Below are 27,807 nucleotides of genomic sequence, written 5' to 3' on the forward strand. Positions count from 1 at the left end.
AACTGGATTGTCCGAGGGTGTCAGGAGAGTACAAGAGAAACCTCGAATGTGAGGCTTTGAGGTCCTGGTTGAGGCAGACGGCGATGCAGAAAAAGTGACGTGAATCAGGCAGCGCATCACGTGGTCACACCAGTTGGATGCCTGCATATGCACGTGACTTTGCGCCAGGCACCCAGATGATGGGGCACGTAGGGGCCAATGAAAGGCTGCAGTTTGTCCTTTGGCGTATCTGCAGGTAATACACAATACCAATGCACTCAACCCTGCGGGATCAATACATCATCCATCAGGACAGCTTGCGAGCTGAACAAGGCAATTGTTTCTCTGTTGCTGTTGGTCCACCTCTCAAATCCCAACCAGAGTGTGAGTGAGTTCTATCTCTCCTTGATATCATCCTCCAATGGAAATGGATTATACTCCCCCTCTCGTATACAAGGCTCCTGACAACATCACAACTATAGACAGTTCATCCCCGCGCGCCCTGCCGTCGATTCTCCAGAATCATTCCGTTCGTTAACACCGTTGCCTGGTTGATTCGCCGCCGCATGATCGCCAAATAACTGAAGAGATGCCTGCGAAATCGCGATTTACGAGACTAGATGCTTTTGCTAAGACCGTCGAGGATGCTCGCATCCGCACCACCTCCGGAGGAATCATCACCCTAGCCTCGTTCCTGATTATATTGTATCTCGTCTGGGGAGAATGGATGGAATACACCCGGGTGGTAATTCTACCAGAATTGGTGGTGGATAAGTCAAGAGGTACGACAAGTCATTTCTACCTGTTTATCGGGTTCATTGAGAGGGAGGGGGGCTGGAAGAGGAGGATTGAGAGCTAATCGGACGCTGCGCATTTTATACAGGAGAGAAGATGGAGATCCATTTGAATGTGACGTTCCCTCGACTTCCATGCGAGCTCCTTACCCTCGATGTGATGGATGTCTCCGGTGAACAGCAGGTTGGCGTCGTGCATGGGGTAAACAAAGTGCGCTTGAGTTCACCCGCAGAGGGTGGCCGAGTCATTGACGTTAGATCTCTGGAACTGTAAGCAGTGAACCCCCAGCCACCGCTCATACCGTACCTATTCTTGGTTCCCTCCCTGTTAATCTGTCCTTGTCGCATATAGCCACTCGGAGAACGAAGCGGCCAAACACCTCGACCCGAACTACTGCGGCGAATGCGGCGGCGTCCCTCAGGACGCCAGTGAGAAGCGCTGCTGTAACACCTGCGAGGAGGTCCGAGAGGCATATGCACAGCACCAGTGGGCCTTCGGGAAGGGCGAGAACATCGAACAGTGCGAACGTGAAGGCTACGCGCAACGAATCGAGGCTCAGCGCCGAGAAGGCTGCCGACTCGAAGGTATTATCCGGGTGAACAAGGTGGTTGGAAACTTCCATATCGCTCCTGGTCGTAGCTTCACGAGCGGGAACTTCCACGTACACGATCTGGAGAATTACTTCGAGCCGGGGGTGGCCGACAACGAGAAACACACCATGACCCATGAGATCCATCAGCTTCGGTTCGGACCCCAGCTCCCGGATGAGTTATCCGATCGCTGGCAATGGACAGACCACCATCACACAAATCCTCTAGACAACACCAAGCAGGAAACCGACCAGGCCGCTTACAACTACATGTACTTTGTCAAGGTGGTATCGACCTCTTACCTACCGCTAGGCTGGGACCCATTGTTCTCCTCGGCCATACACAACGGGGAGACTGATGCCCCACTGGGCGCCCATGGTCTGGCACTAGGCAATCAGGGCAGTATAGAGACGCACCAGTACTCCGTGACCTCGCACAAACGGTCCCTGATGGGCGGAAATGCTGCCGACGAGGGCCACAAGGAACGGCTGCATGCTTCCAGTGGGATTCCCGGCGTTTTCTTCAACTATGACATCTCCCCTATGAAGGTAATCAACCGGGAAGCGCGTCCTAAAACTTTCACCGGGTTCCTGACCGGTATCTGCGCGATCATCGGTGGTACTCTGACCGTAGCAGCTGCTGTAGACCGTGGTCTGTATGAAGGTGCCCTACGGGTGAAAAAGCTTCACTCTAGTTAAGCTCAAAATGTGGTCAAGAGACGAACCATATATCCATAAGACTTAAATAACGGGAGAAAAAGAAAAGAAAAAACAAACCTAGATAGTCCCCTGCATAGAATGTGCGTGGCGGATGCAGCAGTTCGTGCTTCGGAGATCAGAGAGAAGGACAGGGAAGGATAGCGATTGAATGAATACCGTGGGAAAGGGACGGGATGGGAGCCAAGGCGTTTCGGTCTGTATACACTTTGACTTTCTATTCTAGAATTCTTCCATACTTGGTACTGTTGGCGCATTGATTTACATGACCAAGCACTTGGTCTTTTTTGGGATTACTTTGTCTACTTGTAGCGTAGACTCCTAGGTACCTAATTATAGAATAGCCAAGGACTTGCTTGGATTACTGTCCCCATCCAATATCTGCATTCTGCAATCTCATCTCAGTAAAGTAATATGCACCTGTATTTACATGCATAAAAGCCAGCAGAAGATTTATCCCATAGAAGCTGGAAAATTCAACATGCAAAAAAAAAAAAAAAGGGATGAAAGGGAAGCAAAGCTGCGAATATCCCTAGGCGCCTGACCTGTTCTACAACTCCATCTGATGTGCGATGCACCGACAAGGAAAGAACAGCAACAGACATTCCAGATGTATGGCTCTAAGATGAGCCGCTACTTGAAGATCGAAACGATAGTAAATGATATAAAGGACAGGCCGTCACATAGAACAGTAAGACAAAGGAAATGCCAAAACCAGAGCGTTTGAAGGAGCACAAGTTAAATATTCGCAACAAGAGTGTAACAAAAAAAAAAAGGAGCGCAAGGATGGCTTAGATCAATAATGCATTGCGTTAGAGGTGCCAACGTAGCCAGAATGCTGGCCCAAGAGCTGGTTTTGCTGGTAAGTTTGAGGCTGTTGAGAAGCAAACTGGCCATACCAGGATTGGCGGCGCGGCTCCTCTGGCCGATAGGACTGGTTTAGAGCATCCCATGTGTGGCTTGCGGTGGGTAGATTGTAGACGCTATGACGACCGCCTTGGACTCCATATGACTGAGTTGGGGGGCTAGAGGACATTTGTTGCTGCTGGAAGTGATGTTGGCGTTGAGCAATTGCATGCTGCACCATTTGATTGGACATTCCCTCCATAATGCCCTTCTTCTCCCTCTCGCGCGCATCGATCGCCCCAACCAGGCCCATTGGGTTGACTTTCGTTTCCTGCTTCTTCTCACTAGAAATATTGAAGAATGACGAGCCCGTCATCCGAGCGACATGCTCCTGTTCTCGGGCGGAGAGATGGGAGGATATATCATTGTAATTCATCATACTGCTGGCGCCGCGAGAATTGGGCCGAGGTGGCCCATCTCGGCTAAGGTTCATTTGTGACTGAGAACGAGTATGTGCCATCCAGTCCCCGGAAACCGGCCGTGCCGGTGGCGGTGACGCAGAGGAAGTCCGGTGGTGCATCTGGACCGGCGGACTAGGAGCAGCCCGTTGTTGCACAAATTGCTCAGGGCTGAGACTAGCTCCCGGTGTCGTTGGACGTGCACCAGCCATACCGGGCTGCCACAAAACACTTCGCCGGAATTCGTCTTGGCTTGGTGGTCTGGAGTGAGCACGGTCCATCTGCTGCGTAGGGACGGAGATCCGTTGTCTTTCGGTTACATCGGAATCAGTCTTCTGATGACCAAAGCTTTTCAGCGCGTCCGAAGTGTGAGGGCGTCCAGTGGTGGGTAGATAAGTAAGAGTCGGCCCAAAGTCGATGGAGGGAATATCTGGGTTCGCTTGTGATGGCTTGTCAAGAGAGTAATGAGCATCTCCAATAACCAGATCCTTGCTGGGCGCTGTTCCGACCGTCTTCTTGACTCCCATTCTGGGCTTTGGTATTGACTTAATAGAACGTTTGCTGTAAATGGACCCATGAGTACTGGCGTAGTCAGGGGAAACAGTGGATGCGTCATCATAGACACTCTCTTCATCCTGGTGTCCTTCCTTGATGGGCGAAGGAAGCGACGGGTGGTGAGGACCGACTCTGTTAAACGCATCTTCGTCAACTGTGTGGCGTAGATCATCAAAACTAGGCTCTCCCACAGGACTTGGAATTCCGAGTTCCTTGTTTTCTTGAGGCAACGGTTTCCTCTTCAAACTTTTATTAGCCTGAAGTTGGATATTTTGGCCACTTGACAGGGCTGGAGGGACACCAAAAGTGCTTGATCGATGCTCAGCCGCTGGTGGGGCTTGTTGTTCAGGGACAGGCCTTTTGTCATCCGAATCAAAATATATGGGAGGAAGGTCAAATCTATCAGTGTCGGAAAGATAAGAGGTTTCAGGAGCCGATTCCTGATTTTGCTCATGAAAATGTTCTTCTGCCTCGTGACCTTCTGCCCGTGAGTCGATGCCAAGGAGGTTCTTATTTCCGGAAGCCGCGACAAGTTGGGAAAGTGTACCATGAGACATCCTATTGTTCGCTTTTCTCAGATCAGGTGAGGGTTGTGGTCGTGTCGATGGCATTTCTCCTGGCCCATGGGTGAAGGCCGGGGGGATAACTACTGGAGAAGGAGGAGAAGGAGGTCGGAGCTGCTGTCCAATTGCCTCAGCCTGAGGATCCGAACGTTGCCTCGAGTCGCCTTCGGAACTGCTTTGGTCGTAGTAATCATTAGTTCCAGGCCGCTCTCTGCCGTGATGTGCCAAATCCTGGGCGGATGATGATGGCGAACTCTCCGCAAAAGAACCTGGCTGGTGTTTTGAGAGGGGAGAAAGGCCTGTTGTATCAGAAACACCCCGTGTATGATGAACGGCAGAGAATGACTCATCCGGAGTTTCTTCACGGACAATAGCATCGGTGGATTGATTGAATCCAGGTTGACGTGCGGGAAATGTGGCATTATTGCGTTGCACTGGACCAGTGGGTACATTGCTGTACCGGCTTGGAAGGCTGGATCGAAAGCGCGGTTTGCCGCCTGACATGCTGCTTGTTCTGCTACCACCAGCGGCCATTCGGCGTAAAGTTGCTTCTTTAAGCTGTTGCCTCCATTCGGCTTCACTCCAATTCTGGCTTCCCGGTGTTTGCATTAAGCTCGCAATATCCAAGATGTCTAAATAACCGTAGCGGCGTTCGTCAGGAAAGGCAAACATAATGCTCTTAATGTTGTTGACGGCCGCAATGAGGCGAGTTGGACGGCCGTATAGATTGAATGTGTCGAACGTGGGGATGAGGAATCGAATCATCATCTCAAACCCAGGAACAGCAGGGTGGACTTCCGGCATGACGAAAACAAACCCTTCCGACGTTGCCTCCGGTTGTGAATGGATTGTAACCTTTCCTTCAATCTTGACCAGAGTTGACTGATCGATCAAGGGTTTAGATTGAGGATAGATAGCATAAGCACTATAGGCATCGGTGATCGTCGCAATGGGTTTCGCTTTCTTGGTCTTCTTCGTTTCATAGAACTTGATGTCTCCTGTGACCAGTCTAGGTGTCCGGTCATAGGCGGATTTCTTCTTGATCGACTTTTGAGCCTTCTGGAGTTCTTTCTCATTTGGAGGCGTGATAACAAACCAGCACCGTCTCCATGGTGTCCCAGCTCCGAATCTAACCCGTGCCCAGTCCTCGTGCTTGAATCGGTTACGCTCCAGGATACCCCGGATATTGTTAAGGCTTTTGCCTTTACCAGCAATGATCGACCCTGTATATGCTTCATACAACGACGTGTGCTCAAACAAGGCTAGACGGATCGCGGCCGTCCACTGTGTCAGCGAATGGAACGAGTTAAAATGTAGAAGATAGCGATTCTGGTTCGCGGAACAAATGCTCAGAACATTCTTCAGAGACGGGGTGGCTCGATTTCGAGTTGGTAACGTTTCAATCTATGCCAGCAAACCGTTAATACAGGGCAACCCCAATAGCAACTCTTAGTGCCCGAAGCTCACCATTTTGATCGACGCATCTGCCAAATTGATGAAAGTTGGGGGAACATCTCCCTCTTCCCCTGCTGCGTCCAGCGCAGCAGCATCCCAAAGTGAGAGTGCGGTTCCAACGAGCTGTGCATAACATTCTACCCATTGGCGATCAGCGCAGGGCCGGCCGTCTATGACACATTAGCCTAGATGTCTAGTTCGTTTGCCTCCTGTGTAGATCACATACGAGTGTCCAAATCATTCAGTTTGAGAAAATACCCTTCATGATATAATTTGTTTGCGTGGCTATTTAGAAAGGAAAAGATGGGCTGGAGCTCTGCAGGAATGTCTTTTGACACCTCTATAAAGGGAGGGTTGTGGGAGAATAGTGTCGAACCTGGCCGTGAGGCGCGGCGATCGGCGATCGATGTAATCCCAGCTGGCGAAGCATCGGGAGGAGTGGGTGTATCTGTAGAGGATGTGTCTCCTTGTGATGGAGAGGCATTTAGGGTAAAAGACGCCGAAGATGTCCAATGTTGTTTTCCCGAATTGTCTTTGCGGGAGGGGCCGCCGAATGCCGATATAAAAGACAGTACTGCAAAAGCAAGGGGCATTCGTCATTAGGGCCGAAATATTCAGACAAGTATAGATTCTGTCACTCACCACGCGAACGAACCATTATGTCTAGGCTTTCGTCTTTGACCAGACGGCAGCACTAAAGATCAGGTTCCAACTCACTCAGGCGAGAGAGTTGCTATGCAGCAGGCAGAAATCTAATCCACGCCGACGAATACAGTAGCAACCGTCGTAGAACTAATATACTGAGGCGAAGGCAGAGAGGAAAGAAGGGAAAGCAAGGGTATCTTGAATCTGGTGGCTCCGCACGGAGATGACGACAATGTGTCAGGGCCCGCGAAAATTAGGTATGGAAGTTGAATCCCATGAAGGACCAGGTGGGATTTATTTTCAAGAGCGTGTTGAAAGAAACATACGCATAAAAAAAAGAACGACTATTTATAAAAAGAATGGAAAAGGTCGCTGTGACACCAAATCAGCAAGTGACAAATATTGGCGCGAGGTAAGCTTCCAAGCGCCTGACTGGAATGGGCAGTCACTAGGACACTTCAATGTCTCAGTTTAGCGACAGTTGGTAGACGGATGATGGTAGTAGGCAACAATTCGGTGGAAGACACAATAGAAAGAGAGGGAAGACAGAGGAGAAAAGAGTTGTCAAAGTAGGACAGGAATGAGCAGAGATCAAGTTTAAAAAAAAGGGCTATGGAGATGAGAGAAAGAGAGAGGCGAGTACCTACTGTGTACACTACAAAGTCATGCGTGGGTCTGGATGTGAGGGTGTAACAACTGGTACCAAAATCAATCAACGGATTTTATTGTTCAATAGGTTTCTTGTACGATGGATGTACGTCAATATTTCAGGAGAATGACACTGGCACAATCGAGAGAGAGAGAGAGATAGAGAACGAAAGAGGAAGAGCAAGAGCACCGGGGATCTGTCCAGAGGATGGAATGGAAGACATCCATTCCATCGGTTCCCTCCAGCTGGATGTGAGGTAATACCGTCCGCTGTATCGAGTAGGTACCGTACTGGAAGTGGTTCTAGGCTATGGGGATGTTTTTACGGAGTACATAGAGGCTGTCGTCATCGCATTGGTTAAATTCCTTCTCCCTTTCTTTTTTATTTTCTTTTTTTTTTTTTTTTTTTGGTTTCCCTTCCACAGATCTTGTTCTATGTAAAACGGATCGACATTGACTAAGTCTGCACTCCATCAAAAAATATGAGGAAGTTACAGAGTATAGAGATTGGATGGAAAGGCATACAAATACTCTTTTATCACGAAGAATTGTATTTTATCTTTTTCTTTCTATGAACATTACCTACAGTATCAGTAGGTATTATATTTGGTACCTACTTAATTCATGTTGGTATTCGAAACCATGGAGGGGAAGTATTGTCCGGCGTGTGTTTCAGTCGTATGGTATTGTACCCCGTACGGAGTGCCTGCTACCACCTACCAGGTCCCTTAGGGACTGGCGACACCATAGCTGCCAAGGGCGGCGAAAATGATCGTATCACCTATTAGACGGAGATATGTTGGTTAGACCGACGGAAAATCTCACCTGCACCAAATATAGTAACGCAATCCTGCATGTCTTAGTTGACTGCCGTACCCCCTTCCTAGTTCCTTGTCCTTTTTTGTTTACCTACCCCCCCCTGTTTCTTTTCTTCCACGAGGGGAGAAGACAACCTAAATGCCAAGCACTATTGAAATACCGTTGAACCCTAGTCAGCGGAAGTGAAAAGTTAGTATATTATTCCCCCAAGCGTAAGGACCCGAGTGGCCACTTCAACAGGGCCGATGTACAGCCACACTCCTATCGTGCCACAGATCCGGTCTCTCTTTTTATTAATTTAGTTTAGTTAGTTAATAGTTACGTTAGTCTTATACCCTTACCTAATATTCCAGTCTAGTCTAGTATGTAGTTATTTGTTTGCCTGATATACCAAGCAAGTCTATATAAACCCCCTACTCGGGTAGACCACCCTGGTGGCAATCGGGGAAATCTGACAGGGATTGGAATTGTATTGCGTCTAAGGTGCATAAGATTAGTACCTAAATTTGGCTGCATTCATAGATGCCATGAGCGTAAGAGGCATTCTCTGGCATGTTGACCATGATTTAGTATATGACATGGCTATGCTAGTGTCGATTGACTAAGTAGCTATCTAAATTAGTAGAGATGAGGGGTGAAAATCTGGGAAGAAGACCACCATTTCTAATTCATTGGGTAGTTTAGGGTGAGTTGTGGCTTTGTATGACAGAAAGCTTGCTTGGAGTCTTTAAGTTTACAGTCTAACAATCCATAGATACAATTCTGGTAAATATGGCCTGGCTGACTCCCACCGTTTCTCTCTGCTTGCCGCAGCAAGCGATCAGTTCCCATACATCTAGGGTATGAACAACGTGTAGTTGCCCAATAGGAACTTGATGCCGTTTCACAGACAATCGAACTGCGGAGCGCCCGGGAAAGACAAATCGGATCTGACACGCACCCTGACAGCGATCATTGCTCTGAAGGGTTCTCTCATGCAGACATGACCTCAGCGGCGGGTTAGCTATGGTCGAATCAATCCACTTTTTTTTGTGTTTTATTTTTAATTTTTAATTTTTCTGAGATCGTCGGATCCACTCACTCGCTTCATATAAAAACTATGCTTCACAGCAGTCTTGATGAAACAGTTACCAGTTTCTGGATATATCTGAGATTTTCATTTGGCCCCCCCACTTTCCCCCAAGAGCACCAAGTGAATCCACGAAACTTCTGAGAAAGGCACTGACAATTCATCTTCTGACGCAATTCCGAGCTAATCTGACTACTCCAGTATGAGGATCGTAGATCTCCCATACATTCTCTTCAGACCCACCCTAAGGCCCTTCTCGGTGGCGGCAAATGCCTGATCCGATCTATATCATGCTAGCTCGTATACTTTGAGTATTATTGTTGATATTTTAGCTCAGGGAGGTCTCTAGTCCCTGCCAAGCCTGCCCTTTCGAGAGCTGTTCGGGCAGCGTATTTAATGCTATCCAGTTGGATAAAGTCGTATTGACAGCTCATTATTTCTGAGGCAAAAAGGCACATCTCTAGTATTCCCATTTAGATTTGGCTTTTGCATATTTAGATCTATATCCATATTCCCATCATGATGTTACAGCTCTGGCTTCAACTAGAAGGAACTGATTATTAGACTCCATTACGCATACAATTAATGACAGAAGCAAAACAAAAGTCTCCGGTAGTTTATATTCACAAATGATTAATACGCCTATGTGGTAATCGACAAGTTCACTGTGTGCACAGGTAGGAAGACAGCCTGGTTCCGTTGACTACGAGTCCTCGGTTGAGCCTTGCTCTTCGAAGTACAAAATGCCTTTGTTTTCAAGGACTAATTAAAGAAATGCCTGGTAAGTCTCTTGTTTCTTTCACTATCAAGTAAAGGGGGAGATACCCCAGAAAGTGTAGCAAAGGACTGGGTATATTCATTGTTTGATATTCACTGCTTCACTCTCCCACGCATCCTTATCTCCCCTTCGACCCAGTCATTATCTCTTTCTCTTTCATCCTCCTATTGTTGTGTTGATTTGTTTTCACACTAGGTTACCTCCTTTTCATAACATGATCACAGACTGAATCCCCCTGGGGAGGGCTTATTCCCACGACCAAACTCTCAATAGAGACTAATTTTCCCTTGAACTTCCTTCTTTCTTTGTTTACTTTCAATATCCATTGTCTCTTTTTCTTGCATAGTTCTTTCCGCTGTTTCCCTTGTATTAGCCTAACAAACAAAGCCCGTCGAAGCCTGGACCCAAGGAGATCTATTGGGAAAAGTGCTTAAATTGAGCTTTCAAGATGAACGTGTTCAGTTTCTCTCCTTCCATTCTCTCGGAAAACCCTCAAGAGGAGAAGACTGTTGGTCCTCTTAACATTCCATTTGATGAGCATTGCGATTCCTACGCGTTGGCGGACGAGAAGTCTAAGGAGATTTTGGAAGCCGAGAACAAGAAGGTTGACGAGCTGATGAACAGGTTCACTAGAGGGTTTGACCCAGGCGCTTTCATTGCAGAAGTCATGGCTTGGATTCCCGAGTTGTCCAAAAATCTGTTCCCAAGCTCCTATAGTCATCTATTCGTCCTACTGCTTGAGACTCACGGGAACATGGAGGCGGTCCAGATTAATCTTGAAAAGTGGCTCCAAAAGCGTTACCAGAGCATGCTGGTTTCTCTCCCCGCCAATAGCAACATGACGGATCAGTGGTTCTTTCTGTCCGAACTCGAGATGCTGAGAAAGTTGCTGGCGCCTCTGCGTGGGGAGGATGCTAAACCCATCATCTGGATGAATAGCCGACGTGTATATGGAGCGAAGGTCTGTCAGCAGCTCGAAGCATCCGCGAGGGTCATTGAAGAGTTTAAACGAGACGTTGTGAAGGAGCTTAAGAAAGACACCGAAGACAGTAAGTCATCTCACCCCTTTGTTCCTCGACTCTAAGTCTCCGACTCAGATCATGCTAATCAGTACGAAGGAACCTGCTACAGCTCACTCCCCGTTTCGACGGAGCGCAGCTCACTGATGAGCATGAAACAGCTGCGAATTGATGCATGCAGGGCGACACTCAACTGGGATGGGTTTAATCAATCGGATATCGAACTCACATCATTCTATCATTTCTACAAGGACTATATTATCAAGACCGAGCCCGCGAAAGCCCGTGCATCCGGTTGGCTTCCACCTCTTACCACTGAAGTGCCTCACTCATCCGCTGAAAAGGCTAAAAAGGGTGACTTGGTAGTTTGGCCATCGCACGGATGCAAGGAAGACGTGCTGGACCTGCTGCTTAAGACTGCACTGTGGCTCAGCGTAGCAAGAGGGCTGGCTCCCGTCCATCTTTTCTGCGATGTCGCCAGACTCTTTACCATCCATAAACCCTCCAAGACGGCTGGAGATACGTACGTCTCCTTCCTGCGACATCTTACTCAGATGCGAATCTCGGATGGAGTCCAGTCCCATGTTTCCACCCCTGTTCCGTATCGCGATGTAAAGCTGGCCCGTCTAAACCCGGATTACTTCGACGATGTGTGGAAAACAAATCGCACCTTGACAGCTGGGCTCACCGAGCGTCTGTCTCTCTTGGAGAAAAAGACTGCTACGGACTTTAAAATGTCAGCGCCTCCTACCTCTCGTTCCCTTCGCAAAGAGAAGAGAACTCTAAAGGAGACGCGCGGAGGTGCGGCTGTAACCTGGCCTACGGCTATCCCTACTCATGACGAGCAGGAAGTTGGGGTTGAAGACAGGGTACATGATTTCAATCGTTCATTTCCCTTTACCTTCCTTTTGTTACTCTCGGAAAAGGAACTGTACTGATTATTCATTTCGTCTATGACAGACCGATCAAGCGGTGTCATACCCGGTGGATACTAGCCCCAGAACCGCTAAAACCCCCCAGGAAAAGGAGCGTCTTTTGAGAAGCACTGAGTTTGATATAGGTCTTAATCAGAACTTACCCAGCAAGAATATTTAGGGTCTACATGATATTTCGAAACGTTAATTTCCCGACGTCAAATGAGAACTATTTCGATCATCAGTCATTTCTCTCCACCACCACGACCACCGAAAGACATGACATAAGAAAGATAGAAAAAAAGTTGAAGATATCGATCGGAAAGAGATTGAAATTTCAGCCTTGGAAAAGAAATCCAGCGAATACAGCTTAGTAGCTTTGAAAAGCATCTACTTCAGTCTCGATAATTTCTTTGGGTTGCTATGGTATGGTTCTTTTCTATCATCCCAGGAATCTTGACATATCTCTTTTTCGGAATCGTGATATCTTAGGATACAAACCTGTCTAGTAGACGTGATAGTCAATCAGGAACAACTGTCACTAGCAAGATGGCTTGAGGTTGTTGAAAGAAGGTAGGATCTTAATACATACCTAGGTCTCTGGAAGAGAAAGAATCAATAATACTACTTAGCTATTTTTCCTACCCCCAAATCAAAGCAGGCTGGTTTGCTTCTTTGTGAATGCATGATTGCTCTTTTTTCTTTTCTTTTCTTTTTTTGTTTTCCATTCATTATCACCTTCCCTGTTCTGCTATTTCAACGTTACGCGGAGAAGATTCTACAACTAATGACTTTCCTACCAAGTTATACTATTATTACTAGTGCGTGTCTCTAGACACCTAACCTATTGTGACTCCTTCACAGGGTAGAGGAAGTCCCTGAATCTGTTGCTATTTTGGGAATCTAGCTCTTGTGTGAATGCTAACTCTTCATAACAGGATGTTACATTTGTTTGTTGACAGCTAGATTAACAGTAGTACGTTGTATACTATTTGTGGGATCATTGGGGAATGATATTGGGCTGATAGATAGGCCCATGCGTTGTGTTTACCTGGGATTTTAGCCAGCATTACTGTAAGAAAGGGTTGCTACGGATACTAAGGAGACTTATACATTTGATTCACTGGCTATATGCGCTCTAGGTATGTGTGGAAAGTTCAGGGATATTTTATAGATAAATATTAGGAGTAATAGATAGTTTGAGCTTTCCAAGATTATTTCTTTCTACCCTATGCATATACTATCAACTGTATGAACCCGAAATTGAGCTTGCTATGCACCCATCATATTATAAGCCAACGAAGGATCAACCATCGCCATATCATCGGAACTGGGTATCTTGGAATCAAGGTCTTGCATCATTATGTCAGAGCTATAGTCTGGTTTCTCGGCCAGTTCTGTCGTGTTGAAGCCTGCGTATGAATTGGCAGCATTCATAGGCAGGGTCCCGATATCCGGGATCTCTTCTAGGGCGTACGGCTCGTAAGGCGAAGGGTCATCATGGTCAAACTCAAGTCCATAAATCCCAGGCATGCTATCGGGGATGAATTCGTCCTTATCGGCAAGTAATGCCCGCTGCATGAACATGTCTCTGATCTCATCTTCCGAATACCCATGTTTACTTCCCATGTGCACCCAGAGATCGTAGTCGCGGTGGAAGCGATGTGGACAGGTCTCCACAAAACAGGCAATACGACGACCTGACTCTTCGGCATATCCCTCGCCTGTGAGTGCGGCCAGCGCCGACAGGCCAGAAGGTGTGGATTGGGTATTTTGTCGTCCCTTAGTCAGGCCCAAACGTTGTCGACGCTCCGCTTTGGCGTTCTGGAATCCGAGATGTGCTGTGCGAATATGCTCCTCTAGAGCTAGTTTGCTGCCGTACCGTTTCCCACAGCCGTCGCCGTTCCACCCAGTTACCTTTTTCGACGCCGACAGGTCGGTCTCGCCACAAACGAACCGCTTCTCGCCTTCGTGCACCGTTCGGACATGAACCGTTAGGTTTCCCTTTTTGGTGAAACTACGGTCACATCCAGGAACCGCACAGGGGAATATTTTGCGGTCCTCAAGGCTTACATCGCCGTGAGCTACTTCAAGATGGCGGCGAAGTTCGCGAGACGTGGAACAGGTGATAGAACAATTGGGGCATTGCGGTGGGTGTGCAGATCTGATATGAGCCTGTAGAAGAGCGTAAGTGGGAAATGCTACCGTCAGCGAGTTAGTTGACGGGTGAACGTTCGAGGCGGACATCGGATCTGCTTGCTCGGCATGCTGGGAGCACTCGGCACAAGTAAACCGTTTTTCGGTGTGAACTCTACTCTCGTGAGCGCGGAGATGGCCCGCGGTGTCGAATGCCATTGGACACTTCCGACCGGTGTGCGGATCGGAATGTTGGCACTGGAAAGGCTTTTGCTTCAAGTGGACAGTCATGATATGCTTTTGAAGAGTCGAGTGTTTTCGGAAGGTTTCATTGCAAGGTGGATGTTCCGTGCAACGATACTTGTCTCTTCCATCGTGAGCAGCCAAGTGTCGACGCAGTCGGGAACCAGTCACGAAACTCTTCCCACAGTCGGGTCGATCACAAACATACTCTCGGATTCCGGTGTGGGCACTTTTAACATGGTGATTCAAATGGGAGGCTCGCAAAAAGGACTTGTCGCAATCGTCATGGGTACACTTAAATAACCTTTCATTGTTGTGTGAACGTAGGTGCTCCTGGAGTCGTGCTGGACGGTTGAACGCTTTGGAGCAATCGTCAAAGGGGCAGCGGTGAGTTTTCAGCTCGGATGGATACTTGGCTGAGGTTGTCGAGAACGGAGTTGCTGGGGTATCATGGAGGGTAACAGTGGTTACGACACTTTCATCCGATGAAGCGTAATCGATATCTGAATGATTTTCTTCGTATATTGGATCTAACAATGTCAATATGAGGTGAATTTCAATTGCCTTAGGTCGAGTGCCATGCGCGTACCACTGTCATGCAACGCCTCCTGCTTAAGGGCCTTTTTCGGCGGTGGACAGCCTTTGGAGGCCTTTCTTTTCTGGCCCATGATTCAACCACAATTCAACCACACCTCAAATTGGCGACCTGACAGCTTTCTAAACGACGAAAGAAAAATCGCTGATGGTGAAATAGTCCCAATTTTGCCGAAAGCAAGGTCGAAAGCGGTGAAGGAGGTTTCCCAAAGGGGATTAGCGGAAGCCAGGACCAAGGAACTTTTTCCGCCGCCTTTTGATCGCGACATCGAATTCTTCACCCAGAAAGCCCGTCGCAACGTCGATATTTTCGCTCAAACCGCCTGGGACGCGGTCGACATTCCATTCGCTTGTGTGGTTACAGAGGCATCTGCTCTATTTTTTTCCTTTGTCTATTTGGGTTGCTTCTGAACTGTCGCCATGTCTGATTACGGTGATCACGACGCTGAAGAGACGTAAGAGACCATTTCTCCACAGTGACCCTCGGTCATTGCAATGAAGAAAGAGAATTGGGCCCCTTCAGCTCTTTCGGGACTATAGTTCTGTTTTAGAAGTGATATTTTGTTCTTTCTGACTCGACATTTCTCTAGTTATGACTACGAGCCTGCGGAGCAAGAATATGACGATATCGAGCCCGAGGATTTCTTAAACCCCGATGATATCGATGGTGCAGATGGGCCGGCCGATGCGTATGGCGAAGATTCCTATGCACCTGCGGCCAATGGCGACCATGTCGTCGTTTCAGGTGACCCCAATGCCGGTTACTCAGGCAAGGTGATGGAGCAGACGCGAGAAAAGAAAGTGCCCAACGACCAACGCACGACAACTCCCTATATGACCAAATACGAAAGGGCACGAGTTTTGGGCACCAGAGCCTTGCAGATTAGGTTTGTTGGAGAATGAACGTCCAATATACATAGGGAGCCTTTGTTTTTAATTGACATTGCTACCAGCATGAATGCCCCGGTGCTTGTCGACCTCGAGGGTGAAACGGACCCCTTGCAAATTGCCATCAAGGAGTTGAACCAGAAGAAGATTCCTCTGATTGTGAGGCGATATTTGCCTGATGGATGGTAAGCGTCCTCATCGATGCGGCACCCATTTCTAGAAGGACCCGATCTAACTGTCATGTTTACCTTGTCTAGGTACGAGGATTGGACTTGTGAAGAGTTGCTTTAAAAATCCGGAATGGGAGAAGAGGATGTATATTGAACTTTGGGCCCTTTTTGCTCTTTTTACATTTTTATCCTTCTTATACAGCATAGCGTGTGGAGTTTGGGAGTAGATAAACCGACCATAATGGCTTTATCGGCCGCTTGGGTCACAAGTAAGGGAGAAAACCAAAAACCTACAACATAGCGCAGGGCAGGCTTCTAGAACAAAAATGAAGAAAAAAAAGTTTGATGTTTGACTCTTACTGAATCGAATAGCCACTTGAGATCGTCAGATGAGCTTTAAAGTAACCATACTTGTATCTATTCACAGTCTCTAGTCTAGGTCATCGAGGATATCAACAACCCGTGTCGTGGAGGAATAAATCTAGAAGCAGGAGAATGAGAACAATCAGATAGGTCTCTTCGATGTGTCCACTTCTAGACAATCTTAGTACCGGATGAAATGTTTCCACATCCAACACTGGGTTTACCAGAGAGCAGATGGTAGTTTGAAAAGAGAGTACTCTCTAAGTCGACATAGGATGGATTACATCAGCTGATCAGACACCTGACATGGACTGATGATCTATCTACTGGTCATCCTGCTACTTCACTTAGTTAACTAACTAGTCTGGACTGCTTAGATATCACCCCTTTCGCTGCAAGGACTAAATTCCGTTGTGGATACCAGTCTTCTTGGTCCCAAAGAAATATGTGTCAAATTCCAGTCCTGATCCAATCCCGTCCAGGAAACATTAATAATCGCAGCCAGCTTTTCCCCGCTGGATAAATCGGCACGTTGATGTTACGAGTCAACTCAATCTGACTGTCCCCTGGAACCTGGTACAGACGTTATGCAGTCTCCAGCGTCCATAAGGCGCATTTATGAGGATCAGGAAGAAAAGAAGAAAAATAAGCATAAACAAAGCGTTCACAAACCTCACCTTTCGTGCCAATCTACCATCGCATCTGGACACTCTCGGCAATGTCTGGGCCTTCTCATTCCCGAACCCAAGGCTCTGTTCTCGGGAATCCACTCGGTTTTCGGTACCCCCATGTAGGGCCAATTCCGCGAATGAGTTTTCAGTCCCTTGTTCCCTTGACTCATTCGTTTCTGCTTATTGGCATGTGCGAAATCTGAGTCTCCTCGTGATTGTGGGCCTTTTGTCATGAAAAGTCCAACATACCGGCCGTTTATCTTCTGGTTTCTGGCTAAGAAGAGTGCTTCTTTTGCTCTTGGATCCACAACGAAAATAGCACTGTTAGCGTCACCTTTCTAATCTTTCTTGTGCTCTCTAGGATTCGGACCGCGGCTGTCTGGTGATCTGTTCTGGTTGTTCGATCTCATTGAGATCTGATGACGGTTTTATCAAGAATCATATAGATCTACACTAACCGTCCCGACTAAATTTTTTTTAGTTGCTCAACGGGATTTGATCCCACTACCAAAGTCTATCTGTTATCAAGGACTGTGGGAGGAGTTTCTCCACAAGAGCCATGTTTAATTACAAGGTCAATGGAACATGTGGATTGATTTTTTACCTACTGGAACCCACCCATCCAAAACAATACTAAAGGGAAAAAAAGAGAAAGAAAAAAAATTAAATTTTTAGTTAACACTGCTTGCTAAGCTATAAGGCACTAACTAGTTAGTGGGGAGGGGTCGGTTAGTTCTCCTGCCCGTTCCACTGGCGATCAGCTCAGACATGCGGTTGCATATATAAGACTCACGTCGCTTCCTCGCGTGTCTCCCTGAGTGCCGAATGCATTTTTTGGCCTTCGACCAGGTTCAAAATGGGAACTAGTCCTGACACAGACAAGGCTATTGCCGAGTCCCTAACCGCTATAGATAACAGCAGCCATGACAACGAACAACCAACTCACCCAACGTATCCTGCGGTCGACGAGAAATCTGTAGAAGAGCCGACATATGACGTCGGTCTTCATGCATGGTTGCAAGTGTTGGGCTCGTTTTTCCTGTTTTTCAACTCATGGTAGGCCCCCCCCCCCCCCCGGCCCTGTGCCTGTAAAGGCTGTCTTTTTTCTGGCAGCTGTACTATAGTACTAACCATAGGCTCGTGACTCCCTAGGGGTGTGATAAATACATGGGGTTCATTTCAGACATACTATACACAGAACACTTTGTCCGATGTGCCGTCATCCTCGATCGCCTGGATTGGATCACTGCAGTCGTTTCTTCTCATGCTCTTCGGGGTGGTGACAGGGCCCCTGTTCGACGCGGGTTACTTCCGGGGTCTGCTATCCTTCGGGACCTTCATGCTCCCCTTTGGGCTCATGATGACCAGTATCGCCTCCAAGTACTGGCACTTTATCCTCGCTCAAGGCATCTGCATTGGCTTAGCCAGCGGCTGTCTCTTCGTGCCATCAGTAGCCATCCTACCGCAGTACTTCAAACAGAAGAGAGGACTCGCCAACGGACTCGCTGCCTCGGGAAGTAGCATTGGTGGCGTCGTTTATCCGATCATGTTCAAGCAACTGATAAACAAAGTTGGATTTCCATGGGCGACCCGTGCGGTGGGATTCATGGCCTTCGGGACCTGCTGCATATCCTATTCCATCATGCGAATGCGGTTCCAGCCCAAGGAGAAGCGCAAGCTGATTCAGATCGCAGCGTATAAAGAGCCGGCCTTTGTGATGTTCGCCGTCGCCATGTTCTTGGGCTTCTTGGGATTCTACAACTTCTTGTTTTATGTGCAGTCCTTCGCTATCGATGCGGGGATTGTGGATTCGTCACTGGGCTTCTACCTTCTGTCCATGCTGAATGCCGGATCGACTATCGGACGGATATTGCCTAACTTCATCGCGGATCACACTGGCCCGTTAAACATGCTCACCCCCGCCGCTGTCTCTACCGGCATTCTCTCCTTTGCCTGGATTGGTGTCCACAATGTTCCCGGAATTATCGTTTTGGCGATCCTGTATGGCCTCTGCTCCGGAGGATTTGTATCGTTGCCGCCAGTCGTGATGGCCAGTCTGACGAAGGACATGCGTGATTTGGGCACTCGCTTGGGCATGATATTTACGACTACATCCATCGCGCTACTAATAGGGACCCCGATTGGAGGGGCGATTCTCAACAACACGAATTCGTATCTCGGAGTTCAGTTATTCACCGCTTGCTGTCTCATCTCCTCGTCCTCGATATTCGCCGCCTTGAGGATCTCCCGCACTGGGTTTTTATTACGTAGACGTGCCTGAGTCATCGCAGGAGCTTTCATTTTCTGCCAACATGTTTTTCTTTCTCACCGGGACAGTCCAAATCCCGTGAATTCTCAGATATCAGCAAAAGGGAAACGGCCATGGTACGGTCTACTGCTTATTCCAGTGCCAATCTGCGATTTCTGTGCGCCACATATATTCCAGGGGCAAGTCATGAGAGTTTGGAGTAACTCTGAACTACTGCAATATCTATTAAACCTCGATCAAGTGGACTCTGGGCTAACGGGAGGACGGGTTATCTTCGGGACGATACATTTGCATTATATCCGGTGTTGGGTTTTAAAAGATTGATTTGCATAGTTCTATAGAGCATAGGGATTTGCTTTTCACACAGCTGAATCTACATACCCATAGTTTAGATAGCGTGGAATTCATAATAAATCAACGAAATGGCTTATCATGCATTCAATATGGCGAGAAACGTTTTAATCTAATAATAATCTAGACCAGTAGCAGAAATATATCACACGATGCGTTCGTTATACACCTATTCACGTCTAAAAATCATCGAATGCATCGACCGACCTTGCCGTAACAACATAAAAAGAATAGAAGAAAGAACCCAGACACTCCCCAACACCAATAATGCTAGAACCCATTTTGAATGATCTGGAATGATCCATCCTTCCCTTCTATCCACACTACAGAACATCCTCCGGACTAACGGGGAAATCCTCCCCATTATCCCGCACATGTTGCAGTTTCTTATCCCGACTACATGGTTTGCGCATATCAAATGCGTCTTCGCCAGTATCTGAGACCCCCGTCGGATCATCGCTGTAGTAATTGACGACTCGACGGAATACAGAGTACCTATAAATTGTGAGCATCCTATTGGATGGAAATTTACAGAGAAAATAAAAACGAAGAGGCTGGGTGGGGGAAGAGGAGAGACATACCCCATGCCTTTATACATATCCACAGCTACTTTATTCCCCGCCCTAACGTAGAGGTCGACAAACCAAGCATCATTAATATCCGAGCCGCGCTCCAATCGCTCAGTGAGACGACGCGCATGGCCGAGCCGGCGCGATGCAGGCGCAACGGTCAAAACGGTGATATGTCCGTGCCAGGGGGTGTAGTGTTCGGAGTGGCGCATGGAGGGGTGCTGTTCCTCTAGCTTTCCCATGACTGTGATGCCGTGTCAGGATCCAGTTCCTCAACTGTGTACATGTATGACCTGTCTCCGTTCCGGTGGACACGTACTGTAGCCAACAATGCCTTCCTGACGATCTTGAACGCTACTGAAGAGCGACGGCCACCGCATGAGGTAGTTGAGATAGAAGCCCAGGTCATAGTTTTCCGTCAGCGGGTCGAGGTTGGTGAGATTGAGGGAGAGTAGGTCCATTGGGGACATGCGCCGAATGGAGCTCATTGTGGAAGAGAGAGACAACAATGGGAGGAGGAGAGGAAATGGCGCAAGACGAAGCTGAATGAATGAAGTTAAAGTGTCATCGGCGCGTGGGGAAAATCACAAAAGACCTAATTGGGGTTTCGGCGGTCACGGGAATCTGCCGCTCTCGGCCCTGCTTTACTCCTTTCTTTTCCTTATTCAATCATTCCAATCAATCTATCTATCTATAGACTCCTTCCTTTGTTCCTTCGATTCCGTCAGCGTTGAATGGTCTTTATCTGGTTCATTTTATGTCGCTGCGTCCTGGTGATGCGATCGACCACTGTTGACGTTTGCTGTCCCTTACTGCTGCTGTTCCAACAACACATTCCCATCGGAGCTTACCTTGCAGGCGCAGTTCGCGGGTTCATTTAAGGAGTGTTCAACGACTTGTCTTCGAACATTACATTCTCTTTCTTTCTTTTCTGGGACCTTCTCATATCCTGACGTGATCGACCATTCGACTTCTCTTCCATCATGCCCTCCATTCCCCCATCTCCCCTGAGATTGTCTCACCGCCATACTCTAAGTCAGGCATCGAGCGTTGACTTCGACCCCATCTCTCCAGGCACTCATGCTCCAAACTATTTCTCTCACAGTCCTACCCGGTCGCCTCGGTCTCCTCGCTCGTCCGCCCCTCCTTCTCCGGGAGTACCCCGCCAGCATCATCCCCATAGTGTAAACGGGTCCAGCCGGATGTCGGTCGACTTTGGAGGTACGGCAGACATGGGAGGGGGATTGGGGAACCTAGCAGATGAACTCGCAGACGCCTGGGAAGACGAAGAAGGCGGTTACGGATACGCCTCGGGACAGGATATGGAGAATGTCCCGGTGAATCCACACCGTCAAGATCGCAGCGACTCCGAGGATGAGTACCACACGGGCACCAGGACTCCCTCGTCAAGCTATTCTTCCGGACAGGCTTCTTTGCAACCTCCGAAGCCCAAGCTACGGAACGGCACTCATCGACACCGACGATACGAGTCTCACTATGACGGGTCCGACTACGGGAATGAATCGGATCTGGAGGAAGCGGATATATCGCCCAGTCTGGAGAGTCAGATGGCGGAGATCGAGAGCTTGGCTCGACGCGGTATTGAGAACAACGGGAGCGAGAATGACCATGTTATCCAACGTGCGGTCGAAGCGTTGCGAGATCTGGGTGGCCAAAGTGGTATTGAAAATAATGCAATGAGGTATGCTCTTTTCGCCTCGGACTGTCCAGTATTCCCTCAGCTAACTTTTGCAGGTTGATCACGGCACACTCATCCATCACATCACACCTGACACACCAGACTCGAGCTCTTCAAACCCTCACTCATCCCCTTCTTTTCTCTTCCTACCCGATCCTTTCTCCGGATGCCATAGATTCTCTTGTTCCACTCATCGATGAAGATCTCTTGCCCAACCTTCCCTATCCATTCCCTGGCCAGTCTCGCCAAGCTTCAAGTCCCGACACTTCACAACCTCACTCCCTCGACCCTCTTGCATCCCTCCAGACACTTATCTCCCAAACAGCCGATATTACGCTCTCTTTACGCGGACTGAACGACACGCTGTACGAATCGCGCCAGCTAACATCCACCGCCTCCCGACGACTCCGATCCGCACGAGAACTAGTCGCCGAACTACGTCGTGAGGAGGAATGCCGCGAGGAGGGCACCCGGTGGATCGAAAAAGGCAACTGGGATCGCCGATTAAAGGACCGGGAAGCCGGCCGTGAGTGCGGCGACGTCGTCAGCGGATTCGAGGCTGTCTGCGGCGAGTGGAAAGAAAGACTCTTTGGCACCGCCGGCGCCGAAGTAGCCGCTGCTTGATTGTGACGATTTCACCTTTCATTTTTTCTTTCCCCTCTCTTTCTGTCTATTTCTTTCCACTGGACACTCCTCACGACATAAATACCGCTTCTACATGATCTCTCGGTTGATTCAATCCAAGGTCGCGAACAGAAACACTTCGTCGATTTTCCTTTCAACAGTATATACATAGATTTGTTTCCATCTACGTTATAAATGATGTATTCTGAATCCTCGATTACCTATCTATCTATCTACCACTTACCTTTCAGGAATTCTATCTGAATATGCGATCTCCATACCCGTACACATACACATACATCATATGTTGTCGATTACCGGATTTTGTCACTAGACCGACAAGTCATCTATCATGTCATTGCTGTTTTTATTTCCTTCCATTTGTCTATTTTCAGTCTATTTCTACGATTTCTCAATATATGTCTCTTCGCAGGTCGAGATGAACTCTCTCTCTTCCTGCTATATTTTAATCTGTGAAGGCGGTCACTTCTTTGCTGTAAATGTCATCTTTGCAAGTGGAAAAACATACATGAAAAGCTGCTTAGAATAAAGGTTTATTAACATGTTCACCAGTCAGGGAAAGACAAGGAAACTGATGGCATTCTACATATATCTATCATATTTCAAACGAAGTAGTCATTCAGTAATTCCAAAGAAAATCAAATTAAACGAAAAGAAAGCAAGCTAGCTAACCTCATTTAATGAAAAATAAAATGCATTTATCAAACATGAGATGGCCCGGAGAACGGAACTACCAGGGGACAGACATTCAGTCCCGTAATATCTCCGGATTCATAAAGAAAAATAAAGTTGGTAAAACTAGGACTCAAAGAAATACCGTAGCATTCAGAAGAGGATGTGACCGTGGAGAAAAGAGACATTAACAAAGAAAAGTCCACACATCCCTTCCCGACATTCCAAGAAACTTTTCTATTGTAAAAACACATTATTTACTGGCTCTGCTGCTGCTTCCACCGAGGTACCCACTTCTGGGCACCACCCTTGGATTCTTCGGGTTTGTTGGAGCCAGAGACGGGCGTTTGCGTCTGGGACGGGGGATGGGAGGAACCGGACTCGCGAGAAGGACGGGACCAGCGATCCGAGGCACCGTTCGATGGAGCAGGAGTAGGAGCAGCTGGGGTAGCGCTGGAGCCGGCACGGAGATGGGGTGGCACATATCCACCGGTCCTCCGGGGAGCTGGAGCGGGAGCTGACTCTTCCTTAGCGGGCTCTTTAGCGGCTTCCTTGGCGGTTTCCTTGGGAGTATCAGAAGGAGCCGACTCCTTGGCAGCCAAGCGCTCTCTCCAGCTAGGTCCACCACCACCAGTACGAGGAGCAAGGTTAAGACGAGGAGCAACACGTTCAGTGGGAGCTGTGGAGGAAGGTTCGGGTACAGCAGTGCCGGCTTTCCTGGCTGCAAGTCGGGCTTCGGCCTCTTCTTCACGCTGCTTCTGTTTAGCAGCAATCTCATCCAGTTTCCTGCAGATACCGGTTAGCAACAGTGCATAGATATAGTAGAGCTAAAGGTCTTTGATCGGCAAACTGACTTTCTCTCTTCTTCGCGCTTGACCTTCTCCTCGGCCAGAACTCGCCGGCGCTCTTCTTCCTTGGCAATTCTCTCTTCCTCCTCGCGCTTGGCGCGTTCCTCTTCCTCCTTCCTGTGGCGCTCAGCCTCCTCGCGCTCGGCCTTCTCACGACGGCGTCGATCCTGTACTTCCTTAACACGTTGCTTCTTCTTGGCCTCGAAGTCTCTTTCAGCGGCCTTGCGGCGCTTCTCAAACTCCTCGTGACGCTTCTCCGAAACCTCCTTGCGGAAGCTGTTGAAATGGGGCACCAGGCGGCTCAGACGATGCTTCAATGCAACAGCCTCCTTATGCTTTCTCACAGCCTCCTGGAGAGTCTCGGCTTGCTGGGCCTCATGATGCTCCAAGTCACGCTTCTTCTGCTCCTCATAGTCCTCCGGAATGTGCTTCAGCTCCTCGCGACGGAAAGCACGCTCCAGGTGGTCAATACGCTTGGCAGTAGTACGAATACGATCGTTGAGCTCGTTCTTCTCCTTTTCAAGCTGGGCAAGCTTAATCGCACGGAGACGGTTGGCATCCATATCCTGTAGATCGATCTCGCTGATGTCAATGCCCTTCACCCCGCTCTTCAACTCTTCCAGCTGCTTCTTCAGCTCCTGGTGACGGATGCGGTCCTGCTCATCCTTGATACGCTTCTTCTCTCGCTCTCGATGCTCATCCAGCAGACGCTGCTTCTCCGCTTCCTGCAGCTGCTGAGTGCGGATGCGCTTGCGAGTCTCCTCCTCACGCTGCTTGCGCTGTAGAGCATCGGTGGCCGCCTCCTTCTTCTTCTCGATGATGGCGCGGCGAGCCAGGGTATCCTCGTGCTCCTTGACAACACCCGCCAGAGCGCGAGCCTGGGCAGACTGCTTGGCCTGAACGCGGACCTCATTGTAGGACGCATCGACATACATGCACGTGACGTGGAGGGTCTTTGCCAAGCGGGTGAGCTGCAGGCGAGCGATTTCGGCCGGAGTGTTCTGCAGACGCTGCACAGAGCCCACCTCGCTCTCAGCGGATCCAGCAGCGCTTCCAGAGTGCAGAGCCTTGGCGGACGAGAAGACGTCGGTGTCGAAGGTGAGGACACCAGAGATGTGGTCCACGCGAATCGCAAGGTCGCCCTTCTTGCAGCCATTCATGATAAACTTCTCGATCATGGCGGGGGTGATCTGGAAGGGATCGGGGAACTGGGCAAGCTCGTACACGAACTTGAGCTCGACAGACTCGTAGACCTGCGACAGCTGCTGGAAGAGGCGGGTGAGGATCACCTGCTGCAACGGTCCGACGTACTTCTCCATCTCCGGATCGGCGCCAATCTGCTTCAGGATGGGGGTGATCTTCTTGCAGATCGACAGGGGGTGGAAGTCGACCTCCAAGATGTTGTAAAGATCACGAATCTCTGGACGGGCGCGCTTGAGCAGGCCCTTGTTGAGAGCATCCTTGAAAAGAACCGCACGGGTTGGGGGCTGCGCCATGCCCAGCAAGTTGGTCAGGCGGGTGTTCTTGTTCTTGCGAACCTCATCCACATCGACCAGAGCACCGCGGGACCGAGAGGTGCTGATCACTGGAATGGCGAGGGCAGACAGGAGGACAAAGGAGGCGGCCTTGGTCATGTCGGCGTCGGAAACGGAGGGGTTTTCCTTCTTGGTGCCTTGACCAGCCGCAAGGGTAGCGGCAGACTGGCGGAGGAGGTTGTAGTAGCGGCTCCAAGCAGCAGCGTGGAAGAGATAGTTCTCGCTGACGAGGAAAATCCTGGCCAGCTTCTCGTAGTAGTTGGCCATCATCACATTCTTGGCCGGGCGTTTGCTGAGACTCAAGAGGGTGTGGATGTCCTCAATGCTGCGGAACGCCTCCTGCCAGAGTTCCAGCTCGACGGCAACATTCAACTGTTGGAAGCGGGTGTCCAGGTGACGCTGAAGGGTATCCGGGTCGCTTAGGTTGATCGCGTGCATCTGAGCGGAATACTTGGCGGCATTCTGAACGTGATTCCGTAGGAGTTCACAGAGTCTGCGGAACTCGGTCTTGCGAGTGTACTTAAGGCAGAACTGGAAGGCCTGCAGAGCGGTGGACTGATACATGACCTCAAGACGGGCGTTGTTCTTCAAAATCTCCAATACGGTACGGTAGGTCTCCCAGAGGAACTTCAGCCATGGAGTCACAACAGCACGGTCGGTGCGATCGCGGGACTGTTCCCCCGAGACGGTGGCCAAGAGGATAGTTTCAGGCGTCTCGATAGCTTCCAAATCGTCCACGTTGGACGAGGGGGCTGCGGAATCCAGGGAAGACTGGATCTCGTCGGCCTTGGCCTGAGCCTCGGTGACCTTCTTTTCAGCCAATTCGATGAACTGCTTGAGAACAGTCTGTAACAAGGGGAAATGTATTAGCCATATTCCTCCAGTATTTCCGCACATATACACACACACAGGTGTGACTTTAACGAGGGGATGGTCGGCCTACCTCGATGGTCCCCACGTTGGTGTTCTGGGCGATATTCTTGTACTGGTACAGTCCATCTTTCGCAGCTTTGCCCTTGCGGAGGTCAACACACAGCTCCACGAAAAGGAGCATCACAGGCTCGAGCGAGGCGATGGGGCTGCTGCGTGTCCTCTTGGAGGTGACATGTTCGTGGAGGACATTCAGGGCAGCCGGAGACTGGCCCACGGCGATAAGTTCCTGGGCCCGCTGGAGAGAATATATGTTAGATCGTCCCTTTTTTTTATGTCTTTTTGCCCGGTGTGGCGATGACCACGACCACAGGACTCACCTTCAGGACATTTTCCGGTTTGATATGAGGCGGAGGCGGCATGGTGGGCGATGGAACGAGACTTTCGTCTGGGATAAGTGACTAGATGTCGAAGTAGGGCACAAAGACGACACACAGACGCACAGGGTGAGAGGTGGCACAACGACGTGGGCGGGCAGCAAAGAGTCGAAGGCTTCGCGTGCCTGGATTGAAAAGACGCTGCCACGCTACGGTCGGTGAGATGGCCCAGATGGGGAGGATCTTTGGGGTAGCAGGCAGGCTGGCGTTCAGGTTGTGCGAGAATCTCAAAAAAAACACCCCGATGGGGTTCCCACTTCGGGTTAAGCGATGTGATCACGTGGTATACCCTCGCCTTTTCTTTGTGGCCGCGACGGTGCCACAAAAATAATATACAATATGGACGCAGTATACGAACTATCTTCCAGTGATAGTGAATGCGCACCGTTTCGTCTCCATAGCTGATACCCTCGACAACACTGGGGATGCTGTTGTCGCTGTCGACTCGACTCTGATCTCCGCGTTCCGACTGGCCGGTCACGTGTTACATCACTGCTGAGTCAGCTAATATGACGACGTTACCTGACCAAACGTGCCAAGAAGCGCCAGACGGCAGCAGAGACCAGTAGTACTCCGTATTACCACGTATGATAGGTCGGGATGGCTACACGTGAGACGCATTGTATGGGTATTGAGTCCACCTAATTAACTAAAGCATCATTCAGCTCACTCTGTATTTCTATTAATCAGTCGATTGGGTCAGTCGGAGTGGTGACTGCTCGTCTTTAGATTCATTCCTTCCAATTGCCTCCAAGTTCTCCATCAATTCCATCCGAGTCTGTGCCAGAGCCTCTCTCTCTCATCCTCAGGGGAACGAACGAAGATCGCAGCTATTTTATTTTATTTTCTTTGGCGGCCGGAATTAATTAAAACGATTCCCACTCACAGACCACTCCCTAAACTTCTTCTCCTCTTTCGAACCGTTCACTCTCTTTCATTTCGTCTCGGGGGCCTTTTTTCCCCTTTCGTTTCCTATTTTCCCTCCTTTCCCTCTTCTT

General features: G+C 49.1%; 9 protein-coding genes across 9 annotated transcripts; 5 read left to right on the forward strand and 4 right to left on the reverse strand.

Annotated features, from left to right (window-relative positions):
- Positions 1-568: 568 nt before the first annotated feature.
- Positions 569-2,062, forward strand: ATNIH1004_010279 (retrograde cargo receptor ERV46; the record flags this gene model as incomplete). Its single annotated transcript, XM_033574854.1, has 3 exons — positions 569-761; positions 863-1,043; positions 1,126-2,062. 3 exons carry the CDS (start codon positions 569-571, stop codon positions 2,060-2,062), a joined length of 1,311 nt encoding a protein of 436 aa, XP_033422872.1.
- Positions 2,063-2,876: 814 nt separating this feature from the next.
- Positions 2,877-6,615, reverse strand: ATNIH1004_010280 (PH domain protein; the record flags this gene model as incomplete). The annotated part of the gene is made up of 4 exons (XM_033574855.1): positions 2,877-5,906; positions 5,970-6,127; positions 6,184-6,531; positions 6,600-6,615. 4 exons carry the CDS (start codon positions 6,613-6,615, stop codon positions 2,877-2,879), a joined length of 3,552 nt encoding a protein of 1,183 aa, XP_033422873.1.
- A 3,749-nt stretch (positions 6,616-10,364) lies between these two features.
- On the forward strand, positions 10,365-12,030 carry ATNIH1004_010281 (uncharacterized protein; the record flags this gene model as incomplete). The annotated part of the gene is made up of 3 exons (XM_033574856.1): positions 10,365-10,965; positions 11,035-11,804; positions 11,896-12,030. The coding sequence occupies 3 exons, from the start codon at positions 10,365-10,367 to the stop codon at positions 12,028-12,030; spliced, it is 1,506 nt and encodes a 501-aa protein (XP_033422874.1).
- Positions 12,031-13,121: 1,091 nt separating this feature from the next.
- On the reverse strand, positions 13,122-14,896 carry PZF1 (C2H2-type zinc finger protein; the record flags this gene model as incomplete). The annotated part of the gene is made up of 2 exons (XM_033574857.1): positions 13,122-14,758; positions 14,818-14,896. 2 exons carry the CDS (start codon positions 14,894-14,896, stop codon positions 13,122-13,124), a joined length of 1,716 nt encoding a protein of 571 aa, XP_033422875.1.
- A 346-nt stretch (positions 14,897-15,242) lies between these two features.
- Positions 15,243-16,001, forward strand: RPB6 (DNA-directed RNA polymerase core subunit RPO26; the record flags this gene model as incomplete). The annotated part of the gene is made up of 4 exons (XM_033574858.1): positions 15,243-15,277; positions 15,413-15,709; positions 15,776-15,895; positions 15,968-16,001. 4 exons carry the CDS (start codon positions 15,243-15,245, stop codon positions 15,999-16,001), a joined length of 486 nt encoding a protein of 161 aa, XP_033422876.1.
- Positions 16,002-17,770: 1,769 nt separating this feature from the next.
- ATNIH1004_010284 (MCT family MFS transporter) lies at positions 17,771-19,195 on the forward strand (the record flags this gene model as incomplete). Its single annotated transcript, XM_033574859.1, has 2 exons — positions 17,771-17,970; positions 18,067-19,195. 2 exons carry the CDS (start codon positions 17,771-17,773, stop codon positions 19,193-19,195), a joined length of 1,329 nt encoding a protein of 442 aa, XP_033422877.1.
- Positions 19,196-19,857: 662 nt separating this feature from the next.
- Positions 19,858-20,591, reverse strand: ATNIH1004_010285 (peptide alpha-N-acetyltransferase complex B subunit NAT3; the record flags this gene model as incomplete). The annotated part of the gene is made up of 3 exons (XM_033574860.1): positions 19,858-20,029; positions 20,116-20,347; positions 20,423-20,591. 3 exons carry the CDS (start codon positions 20,589-20,591, stop codon positions 19,858-19,860), a joined length of 573 nt encoding a protein of 190 aa, XP_033422878.1.
- Positions 20,592-21,086: 495 nt separating this feature from the next.
- On the forward strand, positions 21,087-22,426 carry ATNIH1004_010286 (uncharacterized protein; the record flags this gene model as incomplete). Its single annotated transcript, XM_033574861.1, has 2 exons — positions 21,087-21,805; positions 21,859-22,426. The coding sequence occupies 2 exons, from the start codon at positions 21,087-21,089 to the stop codon at positions 22,424-22,426; spliced, it is 1,287 nt and encodes a 428-aa protein (XP_033422879.1).
- Positions 22,427-23,376: 950 nt separating this feature from the next.
- Positions 23,377-26,794, reverse strand: tif32 (putative eukaryotic translation initiation factor 3 subunit EifCa; the record flags this gene model as incomplete). The annotated part of the gene is made up of 4 exons (XM_033574862.1): positions 23,377-23,905; positions 23,974-26,348; positions 26,446-26,670; positions 26,753-26,794. The coding sequence occupies 4 exons, from the start codon at positions 26,792-26,794 to the stop codon at positions 23,377-23,379; spliced, it is 3,171 nt and encodes a 1,056-aa protein (XP_033422880.1).
- Between the last annotated feature and the right edge of the window lie 1,013 nt (positions 26,795-27,807).

Source organism: Aspergillus tanneri (assembly GCF_003426965.1).
Source record: "Aspergillus tanneri strain NIH1004 chromosome Unknown AapTan_5_pilon_pilon_pilon, whole genome shotgun sequence".
NCBI classification, from domain to species: domain Eukaryota; kingdom Fungi; phylum Ascomycota; class Eurotiomycetes; order Eurotiales; family Aspergillaceae; genus Aspergillus; species Aspergillus tanneri.